Genomic DNA, 19,512 nt, shown 5'->3' on the forward strand with positions numbered 1-19,512 from the left:
CTCTAAATGTTTATTAATATGATGAGTGACTGCTATCATAGCATCATCTGTCCCCCTCTTGCTCCTATATGCAAATTAAAAAAGTCTAAAAAAATATGTAGTGTTTATGTAACACCGCCTCCTAACGACATGAAAAAAAGGTCTCTTTTCCATGTTAAAAGGTGTTTGATGAATGTATGAAGTTTCTATTTTAGAACCAGCTTCTATTTCTGCCACATTGTGCCTTGAATGATCACCTTAGGTGCAGATTATTCAGTATTAAATGTTGCCGATGTGAGTTTCAATAACATTTCATGTGACATTTATTGCCATAATGAAAGCAGCAGCACATTGTTTACCACAGACCCTGAAAAAACAAATAAATAAACTAGCAAATGTAGTTTCAAGAGTTCACATTTAGGTCGGTTAAGCATGTAAGGGGAGCACGAGATCAGGTAGTTCTTGAGAGCTCCCAGTGGTAAAGGAAGAATGAAGGAGAAAGGGTGGATGGGTTTTTTTTTTCGGAAAACAAAGATAAGGGAGTAATTTTTGCTAGGCTGCTTATAGTGAGTTTGGATTAATCTGATTGGCTAACTAATGATTGTAGATGAGAGACCAGCTGTGGTCAATCATATCTCGTGCTCCTCTCCAAATTATTTTGTGAAACTTCACTTAGAGTGGGGTGAGGAGTGGAAGATGCAACCCTTACTCTAATGAATAAGGTTAGAAAATATATGGATCCGGCAGATTCTTGTTTTAGGATTTTATTTATGGATTTCTCCGCTTTTGCTACAGTGAAAATACACTCACCCACCCACTTTATTAGGTAAACCTGTCCAACTGCTCATAACGCAAATTTCTGATCAGCCAATCACATGGCAGCAACTCAATGCATTTAGGCATGTAGACATGGTCAAGATGATCTGCTGCAGTTCAAACTGAGCATCAGAATGGGGAAGAAAGTGGGTTTAAGTGACTTTGAACGTAGAATGGTTAATGGTGGCAGACTGGCTGGGCTGAGTATTTCAGAAACTGCTAAACTACTGGGATTTTCACACGTAACCATCTCTAGGGTTTACAGAGAATGATCTGAAAAAGAGGAAATATCAAGTGAGCGGCAGTTCTGTGGGCGCAAATGCTTTGTTGATGCAAGAGGTCAGAGGAGAATGGCCAGACTGGTGCAAGCTGATAGAAAGACATCAGTAACTCAAATAACCACTCCTTACAAACGAGGTATGCAGGAAGAGCACCTGCGAATGCACAACATGTCCAACCTTAAGGCGGTTGGGCTACAGCAGCAGAGGAACACACCGGGTGCCACTCCTGTCAGCTAAGAACAAGAAACTGAGGCTACAATTCACACAAGCTCATCAAAATTGGACAATAGAAGATTGGAAAAATGTTGCCTGGTCTGATGAGTGTCAATTTAAGCTGCGACATTCGGATGGTAAGGTCAGAATTTGGCATCAACACCATAAAAGCATGGATCCATCCTGCCTTGTATCAACGATTCAGGCTGGTGGTGGTGTAATGGTGTGGGGGATATTTTCTTGGCACACTTGGGGCTAAATGGTACCAACTGAGCATTGTGTAAACGCTACAGCCTACTTTTGTTGTATTGTTGCTGACCATGTCCATCCTTTTTTGACCACAGTGTACCCATCTTCTGATGGCTACTTCCAGCAGGATAATGTGCCATGTCATAAAGCGTGAATTATCTCATATTGGTTTCTAAACATGACAATGAGTTCATTGTATTCAAATGGCCTCCACAGTCACCAGAACTCAATCCAATAGAGCACCTTTGGGATGTGGTGGAACGGGAGATTCATGGATGTGCAGCTGAAAAACTGTAGCAACTGCATGATGCTATTATGTCAATATGAACCAAAATCTTTCAGGAATATTTCCAGTACCTTGTTGAATCTATGCCACAAAGGATAAAGGCAGCTCTGACAGCAAAAGGGGGTCCAAGTCGGTACTAGTAAGGTGTACCTAATAAAGTGGCCAGGTAGTGTTGATACTGTTTTGAAGAAGTTAGAAGGGTTGCAGGTCCACCAAACCCTTATCTCATGGAGAATTTTTTTTTTTTTTTTTTTTTTTTTTACAGGAATAACCACAGCATGTACTGGTAAATAGTATAAAGTCAGAAAATGTCATTTTAAACACTGGCCCTCCACACGGATGTGTTAAATCACAAATTAAAAATTTTCTATTTATATAAATGACATAAGCTGTGTTAATGAAAACTAACTCTTATAAAATGCTGATGATATGGCATTGTTGGTATGTGTAAAGGATACCCAGTCCTTAAGTAATGACCTCAATTTTGTTAACTTCATTTCAAGTCGGGCAGTTGAGCTCCAGTATTTGCACCTCAACGCTTGTAAGACCAAAAGAAATGTGTTCTAGTACTAAAAATGTACAAACACTCTGTGAACTCTGTGTTAGCGGCGAGGAAGTAGAACATTTGAGGAGTAGAATTGAAATATTTATGTACAGATATTAACTTTCAACTCTTCTTCATTAAAGGTGCTGTATGTATGTTTACTACTTTACTAATGATTCGTTTGCAGATAATTAAAAAACATGCCAGGTGAACATTTTTGTTTATCTGAAAAACAGTGCTGAAGTCAGATATTCTGCTTTGAAAATGTGTGTCTTTTTAACCTGCCCACTGCCAGTTTGGCCAATTACATTTCAGCAGGTTGCCTTGGTGGAAAACATCCTATTTTATTCATTCAGTCAGAAAGGCTCTCAAAGTATTAGTCAGTCACTGAAATGTGACATCTGGTGGATAGTAGCACATTACAATGGTGGACATGTCCTGAAAACACGCTGCATGATGGGACTTGCAGTGATAAGCAATTGGGCTGTTTGCACCTGACAAAACACGACAAAAATTTAAATACAGCCATTCAGAAGAACAGAATAGTGCACTTACTTCGAATGCTGTGTTCACACCAGACACGGAACGCGCGGATAAATCCCGCTATTCGCGTGTAAATAGCCGCGTGAACATTTGAGTTTACTCGCTTCATACACGCGTCAAACCCTGCTTCATTCGCGTGTCAAATTCACATCAGAACAGACGCGGATTTACGTGATGGGCAGGGCTTCTGTCTGCCCGAAGACTCTAGCTTCATAGCTAAATGGCTAACATGGATTTTATGAAGAAAATAACAGTGTTAATGTGCTTTATGAAGACTGAAAAACAGCGTCGATACGTTTAGGGTCGTGTCTGAGTCCACTACATTCTTTCAGAGGTGCATCCAGCTCTGTGAGCTCATAAACTCCTCCAGAAACTTCACCTGGATGACGGAGGCTTTCAGCGGTGCTTCTGACTGAGCCAAGCCGAGTTTGATGAACTGTTTAACAGTTTCTATGTCACAATCACGCCCCCACAAGAGCAAGCTTCTGATTGGTTAACGTGGCGCAAATGTACGCTGAAGTTCAGATTTTCGAAATCGCGCGTAACGCTAGTTAAGCGCGTCAAACTCGCAAAACGCTCAATTCGCCCCGCGCCATTCGCGCAATTTGCGTCATTCGCGCCGCACCATTCGCGCGTATCGCGCGGCAGGATGTCTATTCACGCGTTTGCATTAACTTAACATGTAAATCACTCGCGCTTGACGCGCGTTCCGTGTCTGGTGTGAACACAGCATAATACATAATAAACCTCTTTATCTTATTAAATGTAGATGCTAAATCACTGATTATTTTTGGCTTGCCTTGAGTCACAGTTCTAAAGTTTAATTTCAAACGGTTTATTTTATTTTCAAGATCTGAGGTGAACTATCTGCTGCTGCTTTTAGCAGTATGGCAATAAATGTGATGTGAAATTGCATTCAAACTCACATTATTAGCATTTGACACTGAATGAAGCGCATGAGGTGTACATGAGGTGATCATTGTCAGTTTATGCTGCTGTTCAGCTGCAAGAAATAGAAGCAGTTTCTAAAATATAAACTTCAGGTGTTGGTTAGGACAAAAAACTTCTTTTAATATGGAAAATATTCCTTCTATCGCGTGCCGATGCTTTTATTTAGAACACTTGAAATCAGCCTCAAATCAGCCTTTAGGCTTGATAGTCAGGCACACTGCTGTTGGTGTCGTCAATCTAGCAACCTGCACTTGAGTGTGTTTTGAACCAATTGTGCAATACCTAGTTCAACCACTGGGTGTCAAACTTACATTCTGCACCTTTAAAACACTGAGAATGTTTTTGAAAGGGCTTAGCAATGGTTGGGTTGAGAAAACCAAGAAATCCAAAAAAAAATGTTTTGACAATATTTTTGGTTCCTTTTTTTGTCTTGTGAAGGAGAGAGCTCTCAAATTTTATCTAAGATATCTTAATTTGTGTCCTGATGATGAACAAATGTCAGAGGGGATTAATACAACATGAGGGTAAGTAATTAATAATGGAATTTTTCATTTTTGGGAGAACAAATCCCAGATACAAGACTTCCAGATCACACTACTGGGATGTATTGTGCTATAGCAGCCAGCTACTGTCGATATACAATTTCTCCAACATAGTATGTGATCACCTGTTATATCTAGAGCATCACACCAATGGCCACTTTTGCATCAAAGAGTTACATTCAGTCTAATCTGAATTCCATCAGAATATAATTAAGAACGAAACCATTGCTATGCTGACCAGATTAGCAGTTTTGTGGGAAATGCAGGAAAATAGTTTAGTTTGTCTCTTTATAATCTTTCATCAAAAAGCAATCAGTTGCTCTGCCTCTATAACAAATACCCGCCTCCATACAGAAAAGATCCAATTTAGACTTATGGGAAGCATTATTTGCAGAAGTAAAGATGCTGACTCTGCAAGGAGATCAGGAAAAACGATTAACACATACCTGGGTTCACCTTCTTCTTCATTTATACCATCGTCTTCATCTTCACTTCCACTATATTCATATTCCTTCCCATCTGATTTTGAAACAGAGATGAAAACAATTTAAAACAACAGTACTGTTAGAATCAATGGAATATTCCACTGCGGTTGCTTTTAATGACACTTCAAATTTTAGGCTTCAGTAAAAATCACCGAACTTTTAAACGCACAAGAAACGTAACCTGTAATCACATTGATCTAAAAATCGCAAAACTAAATAACATAAAATAAAAAATCAGTCTATCAGGTATACCTTTCTCTTGTCTCCTCTTCCTGGTTCTGTCCAGATGATCTTTAAGTGTGATTCGTACTTGTCGTTCATTGGGAAGGTCTTTAATAAAGGAATGCCGTAAAAGCGTCTCTGTGGATGGCCTGTGGAGGTAGTTCTTCACCAGACAACTGTCCACAAAAGTCTGAAACTTTTTAGACCTTGAGGAGCAATTCAAATAAAAAGGGTTTATGATATATGAAGTCCAAATGATTAGCCCACATGTGAAATTTTAATTCTTTGCTTCAAGGAGATATTTTTTTCCAACACATCTTTAAACATTATAGTCTTATTTCTAATTAATTTATTTTACCTTTGCAGTACATACTATTTTTATATTATTTTGCAAGATACTAGTATTCAACTTAAAGTGCAATTTTAAGATTTAGGCAAGGCAAGTTTATTTATGTTGCACATTTCATGCACAGTGGCAATTCAAAGTGCTTTCTATAAACAGGAATAAAAGAGACAAGTATAAGAAAAATGAAAACAAATAATAAAAATTATTAAAAAAAAACTGATAAAAATGTGTTAAACAGATTACTAAAGAAAAAGAAGAGAAAAACATAAATGATCTGTTGACCGTAGCACAGTGCTCATTCAGTTAAGGCACAGCTAAACAGATTTAAATGTGCCTGAAGTTGGAGCACATCTGATCACTTTTGGATGTAGATTCAAGCAGTTGAAAGCTGATTCACCCTGCTTTGACTGAACTCAAATCTATGAATCTGCTGACTATCTTGTTTATATAATTCTAAAGATCTGAGTAATCTGTTAGGTTTGAATTCAGTGAGCATATCTGTAATGTATTGAAGGCCTAGGCCAATGAGTGCTTTATAGACAAGTAATAATACCTTCAAATCTACTCTGAATGTAACTGCCAGCATAAAAATCTGAGGACAGGTGTGATGTGCTCTGATTTCCAGGTTCTGGTCAGAGTCCAGGCAGCAGCTTTCCGAATGAGCTGCAAATGTCTGACTGTCTTTTTGGGAAGGCCTGTGAGGAGGTCGTTACAGTAATCCACCCTGCTGCTGATAAAAGCATGAACAAGTTTCTCTATGTCTTAACTAGAAACAAAGCATCTAATTCTTGCTATGTTTTTGAGATGATAGTATGCTGATTTACTAACTGCTTTGACTATGACTATTGAAACTTAGATCTGACTCCAGAGTCACACCCAGATTTTTTGACCTTTAAATTTAAATAGATTTTCATGTTAGCTAGGCAAGTCATTGGTTTATGGTTGTTTGTTTTGTAGGCAATCAAAATAAAAATGACTAATAACATGTATATATAACATAGAGGGCTAATAACATGGACCTGTTTAAATAAATAAATAAAGAATTAACTAAAAATATTCCAGCCAAAAAAACAAACAAAAAAGACAAGGAAATACTGTGAAAATATCATTGGTCTCTTAAACATCAGGAAAAAAATTCTGTATGTTTTCAGTATGTAAGCAAATATTAATTGCTACTAAATACTGGATACACAAAAAATCCTATGATTGAACCCAAGACAGCACCGTGAACCAGGCATGGGCTGGTATAACATTTTGACGGTATGATAACCTTGGATATAAATATCAAGGTATCAAGGTTTTGTGATTACTGCTAAAATATACTGTAAAATATATTCTTTTTAAATGTCTGGGTAAAAAAAAATAATCTTTTCCCCCTTTGTACACAATATACTTTAATTTGGGAAACATTTAAAAAAAAATTTGAATGGTAAACAATCTGAAAACTAAATAATTCAAATGAGTTATGGACTTCTGCTGTCTTCCTTTGTTTCAAAAACACATATTTTTTAAAATTTAAAATGGACTGTTTTCCTTAAAAAAAAAAAAAAAAAAAAAAAGGAATAAAAAAATCTTAATTATACCTTAGGAACGGTTTAACAGAAAAATGTGACGGTTTTAAAACCTTGAACTTTCCAAACTGTGGAAAACCTATAACATGGTTATCATCCTATGCCTACTGTGAACCAAAATTTTGTGATACTTATATATAATAATAATAATAATATTAATAATAATAATAATAATAATAATAATAATAATAATAATAATAATAATAATAATAATCTTACCATTTCTTAGACTTTAGTTTGGGAGGAGGGTTTCGTGGAATGAGAAACAACGCTCTCATTGGATGCATATCACACAAGGCTGTAACGAAAAATGGCAATAATAAAGAGCATTGCAAGATATGCAACTTGCACAGACTTACACAGATTATAATTTTGAATATACATAAGAATTGCGTAAACTCACGTGGCACTCCCTCTGCCATCTCCAAAGCGGTGATACCCAGAGACCACACATCACTCTGAAACATTTGGTAAAACTAAATTATAGGAGAGTGAAACATTCATCGACTGATGTAGAGTTGTTTGATCTAGGAGCTGTTAACACTAGCTGCATGTCGTTTTAAAATGCTGATTTATTGAAATAAACCAATTGAAATCGGAGGGTTTTATTGTGTTTCAAAAAATATCTCCAGCCATACTATGCAGACGCATGATATGGGTTCATTTACACTTACTGGGAACGCATATAATTTACTGGCATACATACTTGCAGTCTATTGGTCATATTAGAGAAACTTGATGAATCCGAGAACAACAGAACAATAGACAGACTGAAATGGAACCCAAACGTTTCCAATGTATGCAGCTTTAAAACAAAAAGTGCCAACATTTTAGAATTGCTTAAATTCTCACCCTATAGTCATATGTTGAGTCTGGGTTTTCATCGCATGCTATGACCTCCGGCGCCATCCAATATGGCGTCCCGATAAATGTGTTTCTTCTTCCAATCGTCCTGTCTAACTGAGCACTGACTCCAAAATCCACTGAAAAGACAAAAATAATCGTATGAAAACAGTTCAAAGCAGATATACACCCACCAGCTACTTTATTAGGTACACCTTACTAGTACCAGGTTGGATCCCTTTTTGGCTTCAAAACTGCCTTAATCCTTTGTGGCATAGAATTAACAAGGTACTGGAAATATTTTTCCAGAGATTTTCACGCAGTTGCTGCAGATTTGCACATCCATGATGCAAATCTCCCGTTCCACCACATCCCAAATGTGCTCTACTGGATTGAGATCTGGTGATCGTGGAGGCCATTTGAGTACAGTGAACTCATTGTCATGTTTAGGAAACCAGTCTGAGATGATTCGTGCTTTACAACATGGCGTGTTATCCAGTTGGAAGAAGCCTTCGGAAGATGGGTGGACGGTGGTCATAAAGGGATGGAAATGGTCAGCAACAATATTCAGGCAGGCTGTGGTGTTGACACGACACTCAATTGGTTCTAACGGGCCCAAAATGTGCAAAAAATATATCTCCCAGACCTAGGCATGGGACTACTGTTTTCAAGGTATACCACGGTTTGGAATAGTCAAGGTTATAAAACCGCAAAAATTTTCTGTTTTACCGTTCTAAGATCTATGTAAGTATTGTTTTAACATGTTTTTTTAACTATTATTTTATTTAGTTTTTTAGGGCAACAGCATCTCCAGCAGAAAAGGACACTCCAAATCAAAAGCTACTGGTCAGCTCATGATTTAGCAAACATTTGAGAAACAAATGACTTATAAACCAACATCCTCTGCTGTTATGTGCATCTTATGTGCTATGCACCTGAGCAGTGTAGTGGCTTACGCACTTTATATCCAAAGACAAGAAAGATAAAACAAAGATGCATTGGTAACACTTTACAATAAGGTTCTTAGGTAATGCATTTATTAACATGAACTAATCATGAACAACACATGTAAGAGCATTTATTAATCATAATTGAACATTTACTAATGCATTATTAACATCCAAGTCCATGCTTGTTAACATTAGTTAATGCACCATGAGTTAACATGAACTAACAATAAACTACTGTATTTTCAGTAACTAACGTTAACTAACATGAACAAATACAGTAGTAGATGTATTGTTCACTGTTTGTTCATGTTACTAATGCATTAATTAACATTAACTAATGAACCTTATTGTAAAGTGTGACCAATGGATTTTCAAGTTGTAAAGAAATCTATTTTGTAAACATTAAGATAGCAGGTCAATGATTTATTTATATTATTTAGCCTAACATGTGTACTGTTTCAAAATATTTAAAATGTTTATTTTTTAAATATAATATCTTGTGTTTTTTTTTTTTTACCCAGAAGAACGTATTTTAGAGCAGTAATCAAAAAACTGTCATACCGTGAAACCGTGATATTTTTATCCAAGGTTTTCATACCGTCTTATACCGGCCCATGCCTACCCACACCATTTTATCACCACCACCAACCTGAAGTGTTGAATCAAGGAAGGATGGATCCATGCTTTCATGTTGATGATGCGAAATTCTGACTCTACCATATAAATGTTGCAACAGAAATCGAGACTCATCAGACCAGGCAACGTTTTTCCAATCTTCTATTGTCTAACTTTGGTGAGCCTGTGTGAATTGTAGCCTCAGTTTCCTGTTCTTAGCTGACAGGAGTGGCATCTGGTGTGGTCTTCTGCTGCTGTAGCCCATCTGCCTCAAGGTTGGATGTGTTGCACGTTCAGAGATGCTCTTTTGTATACCTCGGTTGTAACGAGTGGTTATTTGAGTTCCTGTTGCCTTTCTATCAGCTCGAATCAGTCTGGCCATTCTCCTCTAACCTCTGGCATAAACAGGGCATTTGCGCCCACAGAACTGCCGCTCACTGCATTGTCTCTTTTTCGGATTCTCTGTAAACCCTAGAGATGGTTGTGCGTGAAAATCCCAGTAGATCAGCAGTTTCTGAAATACTCAGCCCAGCCTGTCTGGCACCAACAACCAAGCCAAGTTCAGAGTCACTTGAACCACCTTTCCACCCCATTCTGTTGCTTAGTTTGACCTGCAGCAGATCGTCTTGACCATGTCTACATGCCTAAATGCATTGAGTTGCTGCCATGTGATTGGCTGATTAGATATTTGTGTTAACGAGCAGTTGGTTAGGTGTACCTAATAAAGTGGCTGGTGAGTGTTTATTGTGTACATGCATACTTTCTATGGTCAACAATGTTGTGTTCGCACTCCTAATTAAAAAAAGAAAAAAGAAATTTCAGTGAATCTGCAAACTATGTCTGCAAAAATGACAAAAACATGACAAAATTAGAGCAATAAGCAATAAGAAAACAATGAAGGAAAATATCTAACATTCTGAAGTCTGAATTGTGAACATTCAGGCATTGTTTTACATAGTCAACATTTCTTTAATGCTGATATTTGATAAAGGGATGTTTGTTGCTGTTCTTACCGAGTTTAATCTCAGCGTTCTCTGTCAGAAGCACATTTTGTCCTTTAATGTCTCTGTGAATCACATGATGCGAGTGCAAGTGTAACAGACCCTGAAAGCACAAAAAGCAAAGCAAATCGTTGAATGGTTGATTTAAAATGGAGCAAACCAGTCAAGTCCAACTTAATTAAACAGGCTTGGTTTTCCTTACTGTGACAAATATAGTGGGGGAAATAAGTAGTGAACATGTCATGTTTTTTTTTTTTTTTTCTGGGAATAACGTTTCTAAAGGAGGTGTTAACTAAACAATACAAAATAAATAAAATAACAATGACATGACACAAAAAGAAAATACTGACCTACTGACATGTATTTAATACTTCATATAAAATACTTTTTTTTGTGATGGCAGCTATCATTTAGAGATAAATTCATATGAATAGCTCAGGTGTGAATTTTTCCCAGACTTCAACAGTGTGTACAAATCTTGATGGTTCTGTGGGTCTCATCTATCAAATCTGAGCTTTATGTTGTAATTTCTATTGGATTCAAGTCAGGTGATTGGCTGGGCCATTCTTCAGCTTAATTTTCTTTCTCTGAAAGCATTTGAGAGTTTCCTTGGCTGTGTTTTGGATCATTATCCTGCTGAAATGTCCACCATAAAATCATCTTCATCATCCTGGTAATGTAGATGTTGGACTGAAGCAGCTGATACTTATTCATAATAACAAAGAGCAGAGGATTGCTAAAGAACTACTGAAAGATTTCAGTTGTTGTCTGTGTTTTCAATCCCATTCTGCACCTCCCTTTCTTCATGTGTTTAATACTTTCTCCCTGTGTCATTTCAATTTATTACACATAACTTCATTTATAAAAGTAACTAGTTTCGTTTCCTGTTCATTTGGATTTCTTTGGTTACCAACATCTGTTGAAAATGTCAAGTCAACGGCACCTTTAGAAATATGTTTTCTTAGAAAAATGATGACATGTTCAATACTTATTTCAAGCACTGTATCTGAGTGAGACAGCTACCTAATGAGAAACAAAATAGGACGAGGCTATATTCCATCCCTCTGGGATTGATAGGACCGTTAGACATTAGGTATTGCTAACAAAATGGAGGTAGATGTGAATGGCAGTTTTAGAGTGGTGAAAAATAACTCTACGCCAGCACTCTCACATGTAGGATCTTTTATTGAGGAGCATGACAACGAGGACAAGAAATCACCCTGTATTTTTGTTCAATCTTGGGCCAATGCCTTTCACAAATGTGACAGACATTAAGTATGTTTACATGGACATAAATACTCTGATTTGAATACAATTATGGCAATACTCTGATTAAGCGTCTTACATGTAAACAGACACTTTTGGTTCCCTTAATTTGGCTAAAGTCATAATCAAAATAAACACAAAACAAATTCAAATCGTATTCCTATTTTAGTCACATTATTGGAATGCAGTACAGATTTAAAGCCCTTAATCAAACCATTACCATCATCTAGGACTGCATTTCAAGAGTTAACACTTAGCTGATGATCGATTATAAAGCTTGTTTGGCATGATGTTCCGGGAGAGAGCCCTGAGTTTAAAAGATCCTGGAGCCCAGGGCTCCCTCCTGTTCCCAAGGCGAGAGGGGAGTTTGAGCTCAGGTAGATCTTGAGAACTCCCCTGCTGTAGTAGCTAATGAACAGATAGGGATTGCTCTTAAGAGATAACTACTTACTAGGAGCATGTCTATGGTGCCAATTTGGATTAGTCAATAAAGTTGCATGTTTTGGGACGGTGGGAGGAAACCCAAAAACCCGAGGGAAACCCATGTGAGCAAGGGGAGAAACTGTAAACTCAGCACAGAAATATCGGCTGGCTTGGTGAGGACAAGAACCAGTGACGTTCTTGCTGCGAGGCAACAGTGCTAACCACTGGGCCACCATGCCACCCATCTAGGAAATGAGGAGGAGTAGGGGTGGTAGGGGGGATTCTTTAAAACGAAGATGGCTGTTATATGGAACTTTGGGTATTTATAGTGGCTTAGGAATCGTCTGATTGGTAAATCATAAATTGAATAATGTGGGACCGACTGCAAGCAATCATGAGCACGTGATCCTCTTGAAATTAGTTCATACATAACCTTCACTTTGTGACAGGATACACAGATATAGTACCATTACACACACAAACTGTTGATTCTGGACACTTCAGAAGACACTGAATATTGTAGTGCGGTGATGTAATAAATACACTATAACTTGTAAAACGGCAACATGAAGGAAAAGCAACTCATGTAAGCATCTTAATCATTTTATTAACGTATTATTTAGATTAAGGTAAATCATTTGATCAGTGATGTCCTTGCCACTGTATTCAATGAGACAGACTGCTATAGCATCTTACATGACAGGAAGTGAAGAGAAGAAATTTTGAGAAAAGGTTGAGGTTTTTAATAAAAAATTACGAGGACACATTATTTAACGAAAAAACTGTACAAAAGCACGCACATCTCTCTTAATTGGGTGCTCAGCCTAAACCGCAAAAAGTGCAAATTAAATGTAAATCAAAGGCGGCAACACCAAGGCTCCAAAAATACAAATTTATTAAATTTAAAAAGGCTGACATAGAGCGTGTAACGTTTCGAGCCACCCGGCTCTTCATCAGACAATGTTCATCACAATCAGGTGCTCCTTTTTGTACACTTCCGGATCACATGATCTCCTCTCGCATATGCCAACATATACATACATGCATATGTATACATACACAATCGTTCATATATACATATACATATATACACATGAATATATGTATACACATTCACATAAACTCTATAGCTTTGATATTTCAAATCAAATTACAAAAAATATATATAAATAAATAAATGAACTATAATATTACATCACAAATTATACACATTAATTAACTAAATTAATAAATAAAAAATGCACAGATAAAACATTTATTATAATCACTAAAATATCTCATATAAAATAAAAACTGTAAAAACTTGACTTAAATGGCAACTTATGCTTAGTTGACGATATTTGTTATGACATTAGTCATAATTAGGCCCACACGGAATATGCGCACAGAATTCCGCAAATGTTTTGCCCATCATTAATTCTGTTTATTTACTTGAGTAAATGTGTGTAAATTTATAATTATTCAGTTTTTAAATTAATTACAGTAATATTATAGACTAATGTCCAGGATGTTTCTGGATGCTGCTTTTCGTTTTGTCTTAACATAAATGTACTGGGAGACCAGTTCGTGTTGGGATCTGTTGAGAAGATGTCTGAGTGGATTCAAATAAGTATTATGATTGGAAGACAAATCTACAGTAATATCTTTGCGAGATAACGCAAAACATCTTTGCGAGGGAACGCAAAACTTTGCGAGAGAACGCAAAAACTTAGAAATATATATTTTCCTCCCACCCATTTTTTTCTTTCACCTATTTTTTTTTTTTTTCACCCAGCCAATTTTTTTCTCCTCCACTACGTCCCTTCCGGGGTTCCGTAGTTTTATCCCAGTTAGTCGAACCATGATTTTTATAGCTGTAGACTTGTGGAAACCTGTCTACAAAGTCACACACGAGCTGGATATTATTGATATTTTCCAGTGTGTGTGTTACATTCCGGTTCACTACCGGTGTGTGGTACATTCTACGTCACTTCCGGGGTGTGGTACATTCCCTTTCCGAAGGGAATCTGTAATTGTAAATTTGTTTCGGGATTTGTAAAAGTGTTTTGCGTCTTGTAAATTTGTTTTCTAAAATGTAAATTTGTTTCGTCCTTTGTAAAATTGTTTTTCCTATGTAATTGTGTCTGATGATAGGTAAAAATGTTTTTCAAAATGTAAATTTGTCTCGAGCTTTGTAAAAGTGTTTCAAACTTTGTAATGTTGTTTTGCACTTCCCGGCCACCGTACAAATCATTATGAGGGGATAGCGTTCAGCAGGTCCACCATCATTTCAAGAATGGGTTACAGGACTGGGGAAGGTGGCGGCATATGAAAAAATGACATATAGATTCCTCAATAAATTGTATGAAAAGATGGGGAAATTATTAGGCAGTTTTGGAGAATGAATAAAGTCACTGTGGTAAGACGCACAGTAAAAGTGTAATTATCTTATTTGATTTATGTATTATTATTATTGTTATATTGATGTATTTATGTAATGTTTTATTTTTACTATTATTATGTTCTGTATGTGTGTGTTTTTATTTATTTATTGAGTCTTATATTATTTATTTCTATTTACTGGATTTATGATAGCAACATCTAATGACAGCCACTGCCGCTGCTGGGAAGGGGAGGGAAAAGGGGATGTTAAAAATCTAATCATAAAAAAATAAATACATAAGTAAATGAGAGGAAAGACTTGCTAATCAACGTCTGTTATGCAAATATTCATACTTATTATTTCAGTTTAACTTAGTAAAGTCCTTATGTGTGTGTGTGTGTGTGTATTTATTTATAAACAACAAAAAAATCTTTCATAACTGTGTTTCAGGTCATTCCCAAATTTCACTGCAAGCCTGATGTTTTGTTTTTGGTAATCAACAACAGAGGATTCATTCATGATCTGGACCAGAAGAAATTGTACAATTTTCTACATGCATGGAATGTTTTATAATCCAAACCCCTTTTATGAATAAAATTCATGTCTTGTCCAAAGATTATTGTCAATGAAATACATTGTGATGCGCTGGGCTGGTTTCCATTGATGTTTGCTGCTTTCTTTTATCTACATAAGCTTAAGGGCAGATTCATCCACGGATAAAACGCAGGGTACATCACACATTATATCAAATGAGTCTTTATATCTGCTAACTCACCCTGAGAACCTCTCTGCAGACGTAAGCGATCCAGTCCTCCTTAAGGCAGTTCCCTTTGGTCTTCTTCAGCAGGTCTGTGACCGACCCAGCGCCACAATACTCCATCACCAGCTGAAGCCAAACACACACAAGAAATACATTTAACTTACAAAAAAAAGCATGACAGCACAGAATAATGCAATTTATCTCAGCAACTTTATCAGGACGATGAAATCCAGATACACGCAAACACACGCAATCACACACACACTTACACAGCTGCATGCCCGAAGGCCAGGCCCGGTGCTAAAATATAAAATATTATATTTTATTTAATATTTTAATTAATTTTATTTAATTATTTTAATTCTGAAAATTATAAAATTAAAGCAATAGCCCAGAGATCTGTTCCCCGCGTCAGGTCAGGGTGCACCTGTATAAACACGCACATGGTGGCGGAGGCGCACTCTAAACTCAAACGGGAGAAAACTGGACTAGAGGATGACATGAAGGCGAGCAGCCTAATTCAGTACATGTTTTGGTTAACTAATTATTTAAATACAACTCTATTGAGGTGGCGATGTAGTGGCGACGTAGTGGCGCAGTAGGTAGTGCTGTCGCACTGCTGTGCGCCTCACAGCAAGAAGGTCAACGGGTCGCTGGTTCGAGCCTCGGCTCAGTTGGCGTTTCTGTGTGGAGTTTGCATGTTCTTCTTGCGTTCGCGTGGGTTTCCTCCAGGTGCTCCGATTTCCTGGGTACAGGTAAATTGAGTAGGCTAAATTGTCCATAGTGTATGAGTATGTGTGTGAATGAGTGTGTGTGGATATTTCCCAGAGATGGGTTGCGACTGGAAGGGCATCCACTGTGTAAAAACGTGCTGGATAAGTTGGCGGTTCATTCCGCTGTGGCGACCCCGGATTAATAAAGGGACTAAGCCGACCAGAAAATGAATGAATGAACTCTCTTGAGCTCTAAAGGGATGCAACGCAAAAGGAATTTGCTGTTAAATTGAATTCAACAGAGCTGTCAGTCATTTTCACATTTTTAAGTTAGGGATTAATATTAGAGTAGCCTCATAAAATGTTTAGTTGGACACTGCACATTCCCACAGTAGTTTACACTATAATTAATATTTTAATTTATTATATTCATTATTATTAATAGTAAATAGTAGATATTAATAGAAATAGTAGATATATTATAAGTAGCGCTGTCAAAATGAGTGCGTTAACGCATGCGATTCATTTTAAATAATTAACGCGTTAAAAAAATTAACGCAGTTGCAGGTTTTTTTACTTCCTGTTGTGGTGGACGTGTGTTTAACATGCGAGAAATGTGGATAAGACCAAGGAAGCACTTTTTGAAGGCAAGTTTCAGTATAAAACAATTAATGTCGCATCACCAGGCTCTCCAAAGTTTCATGCAATCATGTTTCATTTTTAACTTTCGACTTCTGTTGTAAGTTGATACCGCATGGCGAACAGAAAGAAAATCCTCCGCATTTCGTGACTCGGTGTTCCTTTAAGGTAATAAAATCACTGCTTAGGCCACACGGTAGAATTTTAATAAGAGTATAATCTTAATCATATTAAAATCGAAGTATTGGTGTCTTATGTAAATGTACTCAAAGTCTCTGGTGAAGTCGCGAGCTGTCAAAGACAGGGCATTAATCTGCCTTTCAGCATGAGCCCTCCAAGTTTAGCGTGTTTCCTCATTAAACGCAACGAAAGTGTATGCTTCGCGTTGTTGTGTCAGAATCCTTGTAAAATACAGTAATACTTTAGGACGCTTAGTTTAAGCAAATTTGATGAACGTGATCATGCGTGTTGAATCTGAGGGGAGTCGCTCCAGTATGAAAGCCCGTTGGGGCCAAAACGTCTGCAGCGCGTTGTGTGTGTGTCTGTGTGTGTGTCTGTGTGTGTGTCTGTGTCAGGGGTGGAGTGAGCAACATATCTGAGTAGGGGCATGTGCGCACGAGACGTACCTGAAGGACAGTGGGGGTGAGTTTCGCGTGCTGGATTTGCATTGTGAACATTAGATACAAGTTAAAAAGGTATTACTTTTTATTTCATATGTTAAAGTTTTAGTTATAACACTCCCAAAATCATTCCGCAAAAAATTCACTGATTTTTACCAAAATTGAAATAGCAAAAAATGTCCGCAGATTTCATCTGGCCCTACTAATAGCCTAATGGTTTATGGTGGTGTTTTTACAAATCCCAACTAGAAAAAAAAAAACACTTATGACAACCTAATATAACTCTTTATTTTTACCTTTATCTTTAAACTATTATATTATTTGAAAAAATAGAAATAAATAAGGAGAATTAAATATAATTTTACCACTCGTTTGGCGCTAAAGTCATCCGTCTGCATTTTAAACAGTATCGTTGCATAACCTTCATTGATAAAATTAGTAATAACGAAACTGAGCATATTATTATTACTGTAAAAAGTATATTACAGCCAAAGTAATAAATAAATAAGTGAATAAATATTCTAAATGAAATGAACAGGAGGGATCAAAATTGGAAACCACGTCTAGTGCCCCCCTATGGAATTAGAATGCCTCCTCAGTTATGACATCCTGGTGCTCAGCCTGCCGAAGTCCATTATACAACAGGCAAAAAATAAATAAATCTACAAACTAACGTGACATATGTTTCCAAATATTTTTAACATTTCACTGATCGAAAGAGTTTGACAAAGCAAACCTTCTGGAAATGTTAGTCGTTTTCTGGCTGCTGGAGAATATATTTAAACAACTACTGTATTTGAGAGTTCAATGGCAATTTAGAAATAGGTGGGTTTGAGCTGAGGTTTCATCTACGTGGACATTTGTTCACAATTATTAAGTTCAGATAAAATAGCTCTTACTTCCAGTGTTGTGTTCATATTTATCATTACGTTGATTTATGTAGCATCATGGTCCTGCGAGACACGACATTTCGTTCCGCTGTATGTCCACACATGTAGCAGAATGGCAATAAACCTCAACTTGACTTAACTTGATATTACCCCTAGATGTTACTTCCTTTTTTTTTGACTGCCCTAACCACAGTGTTAGGGCAATCACTCTCATAAATAAAATGTATACAGTATGTGGCCTTCGCTTCAGTGTTAAAAAATGAATAAATAATAAAAATAGATTTTTTTTAGTTCCACTTATTCAAATCAAACTACATTTTTTATTTGCATATATTGAAATCTCTTTTTTTGGAATGATATAAATGAAATAATAACTATTCTGATGAGTCTATCTCTTTGAGATGTGGATGTCTAGAAACAAAAGACATAACTGGTCACAGATTTAAAAAAAAAAAAAAATGTTTCTCCAACCTCACAACTATGACACATCTAGTGATGAGAGACACATCAGACATGACTAAAATCCTCTGTAGCAAACTCAGAATGTTTATTTGAGTTCAGAAGTCTGTCTACTCACCCAAAGCTGGTCATCCTGACCTGCAGGACTTTTCTTGACAAAGGCACCATAATATGTGGCAATGTTTCTGTGATGGGAATGAGTTTTCAACATGTTAATCTCCAGTTTGATTTCATCTTCCTCGTCCTGTGAAAGACAAAAATACAGATGTAAACATTTTCACTGAATCCATTGCCCTATCTCTCTCTCTCTCTCTCTCTCTCTCTCTATATATATATATATATATATATATATATATATATATATATATATATATATATATATATATATATATATATTGGGGGGTTTCGCTCACTATTCTGCTGCCCAAGGAGCCCGCCTAGGTCGCCTCTATGCACGCATTGCCAATAAACACACGTCGGCCGCAACAGGAAATGAAAAAAAAAAAACTGTAACTGCGTTATTTTTTTAAATGCGTTAAATATTTAAAAATAATCACGTGCGTTAACGTGCTAATTTTGACAGCCCTAATATATATATATATATATACAGTTGAAGTAAGAATCTGTCTTTTTTAAATATTTCCCAAATGATGTTTAACAGAGCATAAAGATTTTCACAGTATGTCTGATAATATTTTATTTTCTGTAAAAAGTCTTATTTTTTTTTATTACAGGTAAAATAAAAGCAGTTTTCAATTTGTTAAAAACCATTTTAGGGACGAACTTATTAGCCCCTTTAAGCTAACTTTTTTTTTCCGAATGTCTACAAAACAAGCCATCGTTATACAACAACTTGCCTAATTACCCTAACCTACCTAGTTACCCTACCTAGTTAAGCCTTTAAATGTTACTTTAAGCTTTATAGAAGTGTCTTGAAAAATAT

General features: G+C 36.6%; 1 protein-coding gene and 1 long non-coding RNA gene across 8 annotated transcripts in view; one reads left to right on the forward strand and one right to left on the reverse strand.

Annotated features, from left to right (window-relative positions):
- The window catches only part of si:zfos-2326c3.2, a 121,095-nt gene that overhangs the window by 69,457 nt on the left and 32,126 nt on the right, over positions 1–19,512 (reverse strand). For all 7 annotated transcript variants that reach the window (XR_015507034.1, XR_015507035.1, XR_015507037.1 and 4 more), the window contains exons 4-11: positions 18,688–18,813; positions 15,264–15,374; positions 10,450–10,540; positions 7,881–8,011; positions 7,432–7,486; positions 7,248–7,326; positions 5,142–5,317; positions 4,851–4,923 (exon numbers count right to left, since the gene is read on the reverse strand). Coding sequence is in view for 4 of the 7 variants with exons in the window: in XM_087281046.1 (XP_087137172.1) it covers positions 4,851–4,923; positions 5,142–5,317; positions 7,248–7,326; positions 7,432–7,486; positions 7,881–8,011; positions 10,450–10,540; positions 15,264–15,374; positions 18,688–18,813 (842 nt within the window). In the remaining 3 variants the exon portion in view is untranslated. The remainder of the gene's footprint in view (positions 1–4,850; positions 4,924–5,141; positions 5,318–7,247; positions 7,327–7,431; positions 7,487–7,880; positions 8,012–10,449; positions 10,541–15,263; positions 15,375–18,687; positions 18,814–19,512) is intronic.
- LOC147840770 (uncharacterized) overlaps positions 1–19,512 on the forward strand; it is an 821,899-nt gene that overhangs the window by 63,824 nt on the left and 738,563 nt on the right. The gene's annotated exons all lie outside the window — the stretch shown is intronic.

This window comes from Danio rerio, chromosome 14 (genome assembly GCF_052040795.2).
Source record: "Danio rerio strain M-AB ecotype USA chromosome 14, GRCz13ab, whole genome shotgun sequence".
In the NCBI taxonomy this organism is placed as follows: Eukaryota; Metazoa; Chordata; class Actinopteri; order Cypriniformes; family Danionidae; genus Danio; species Danio rerio.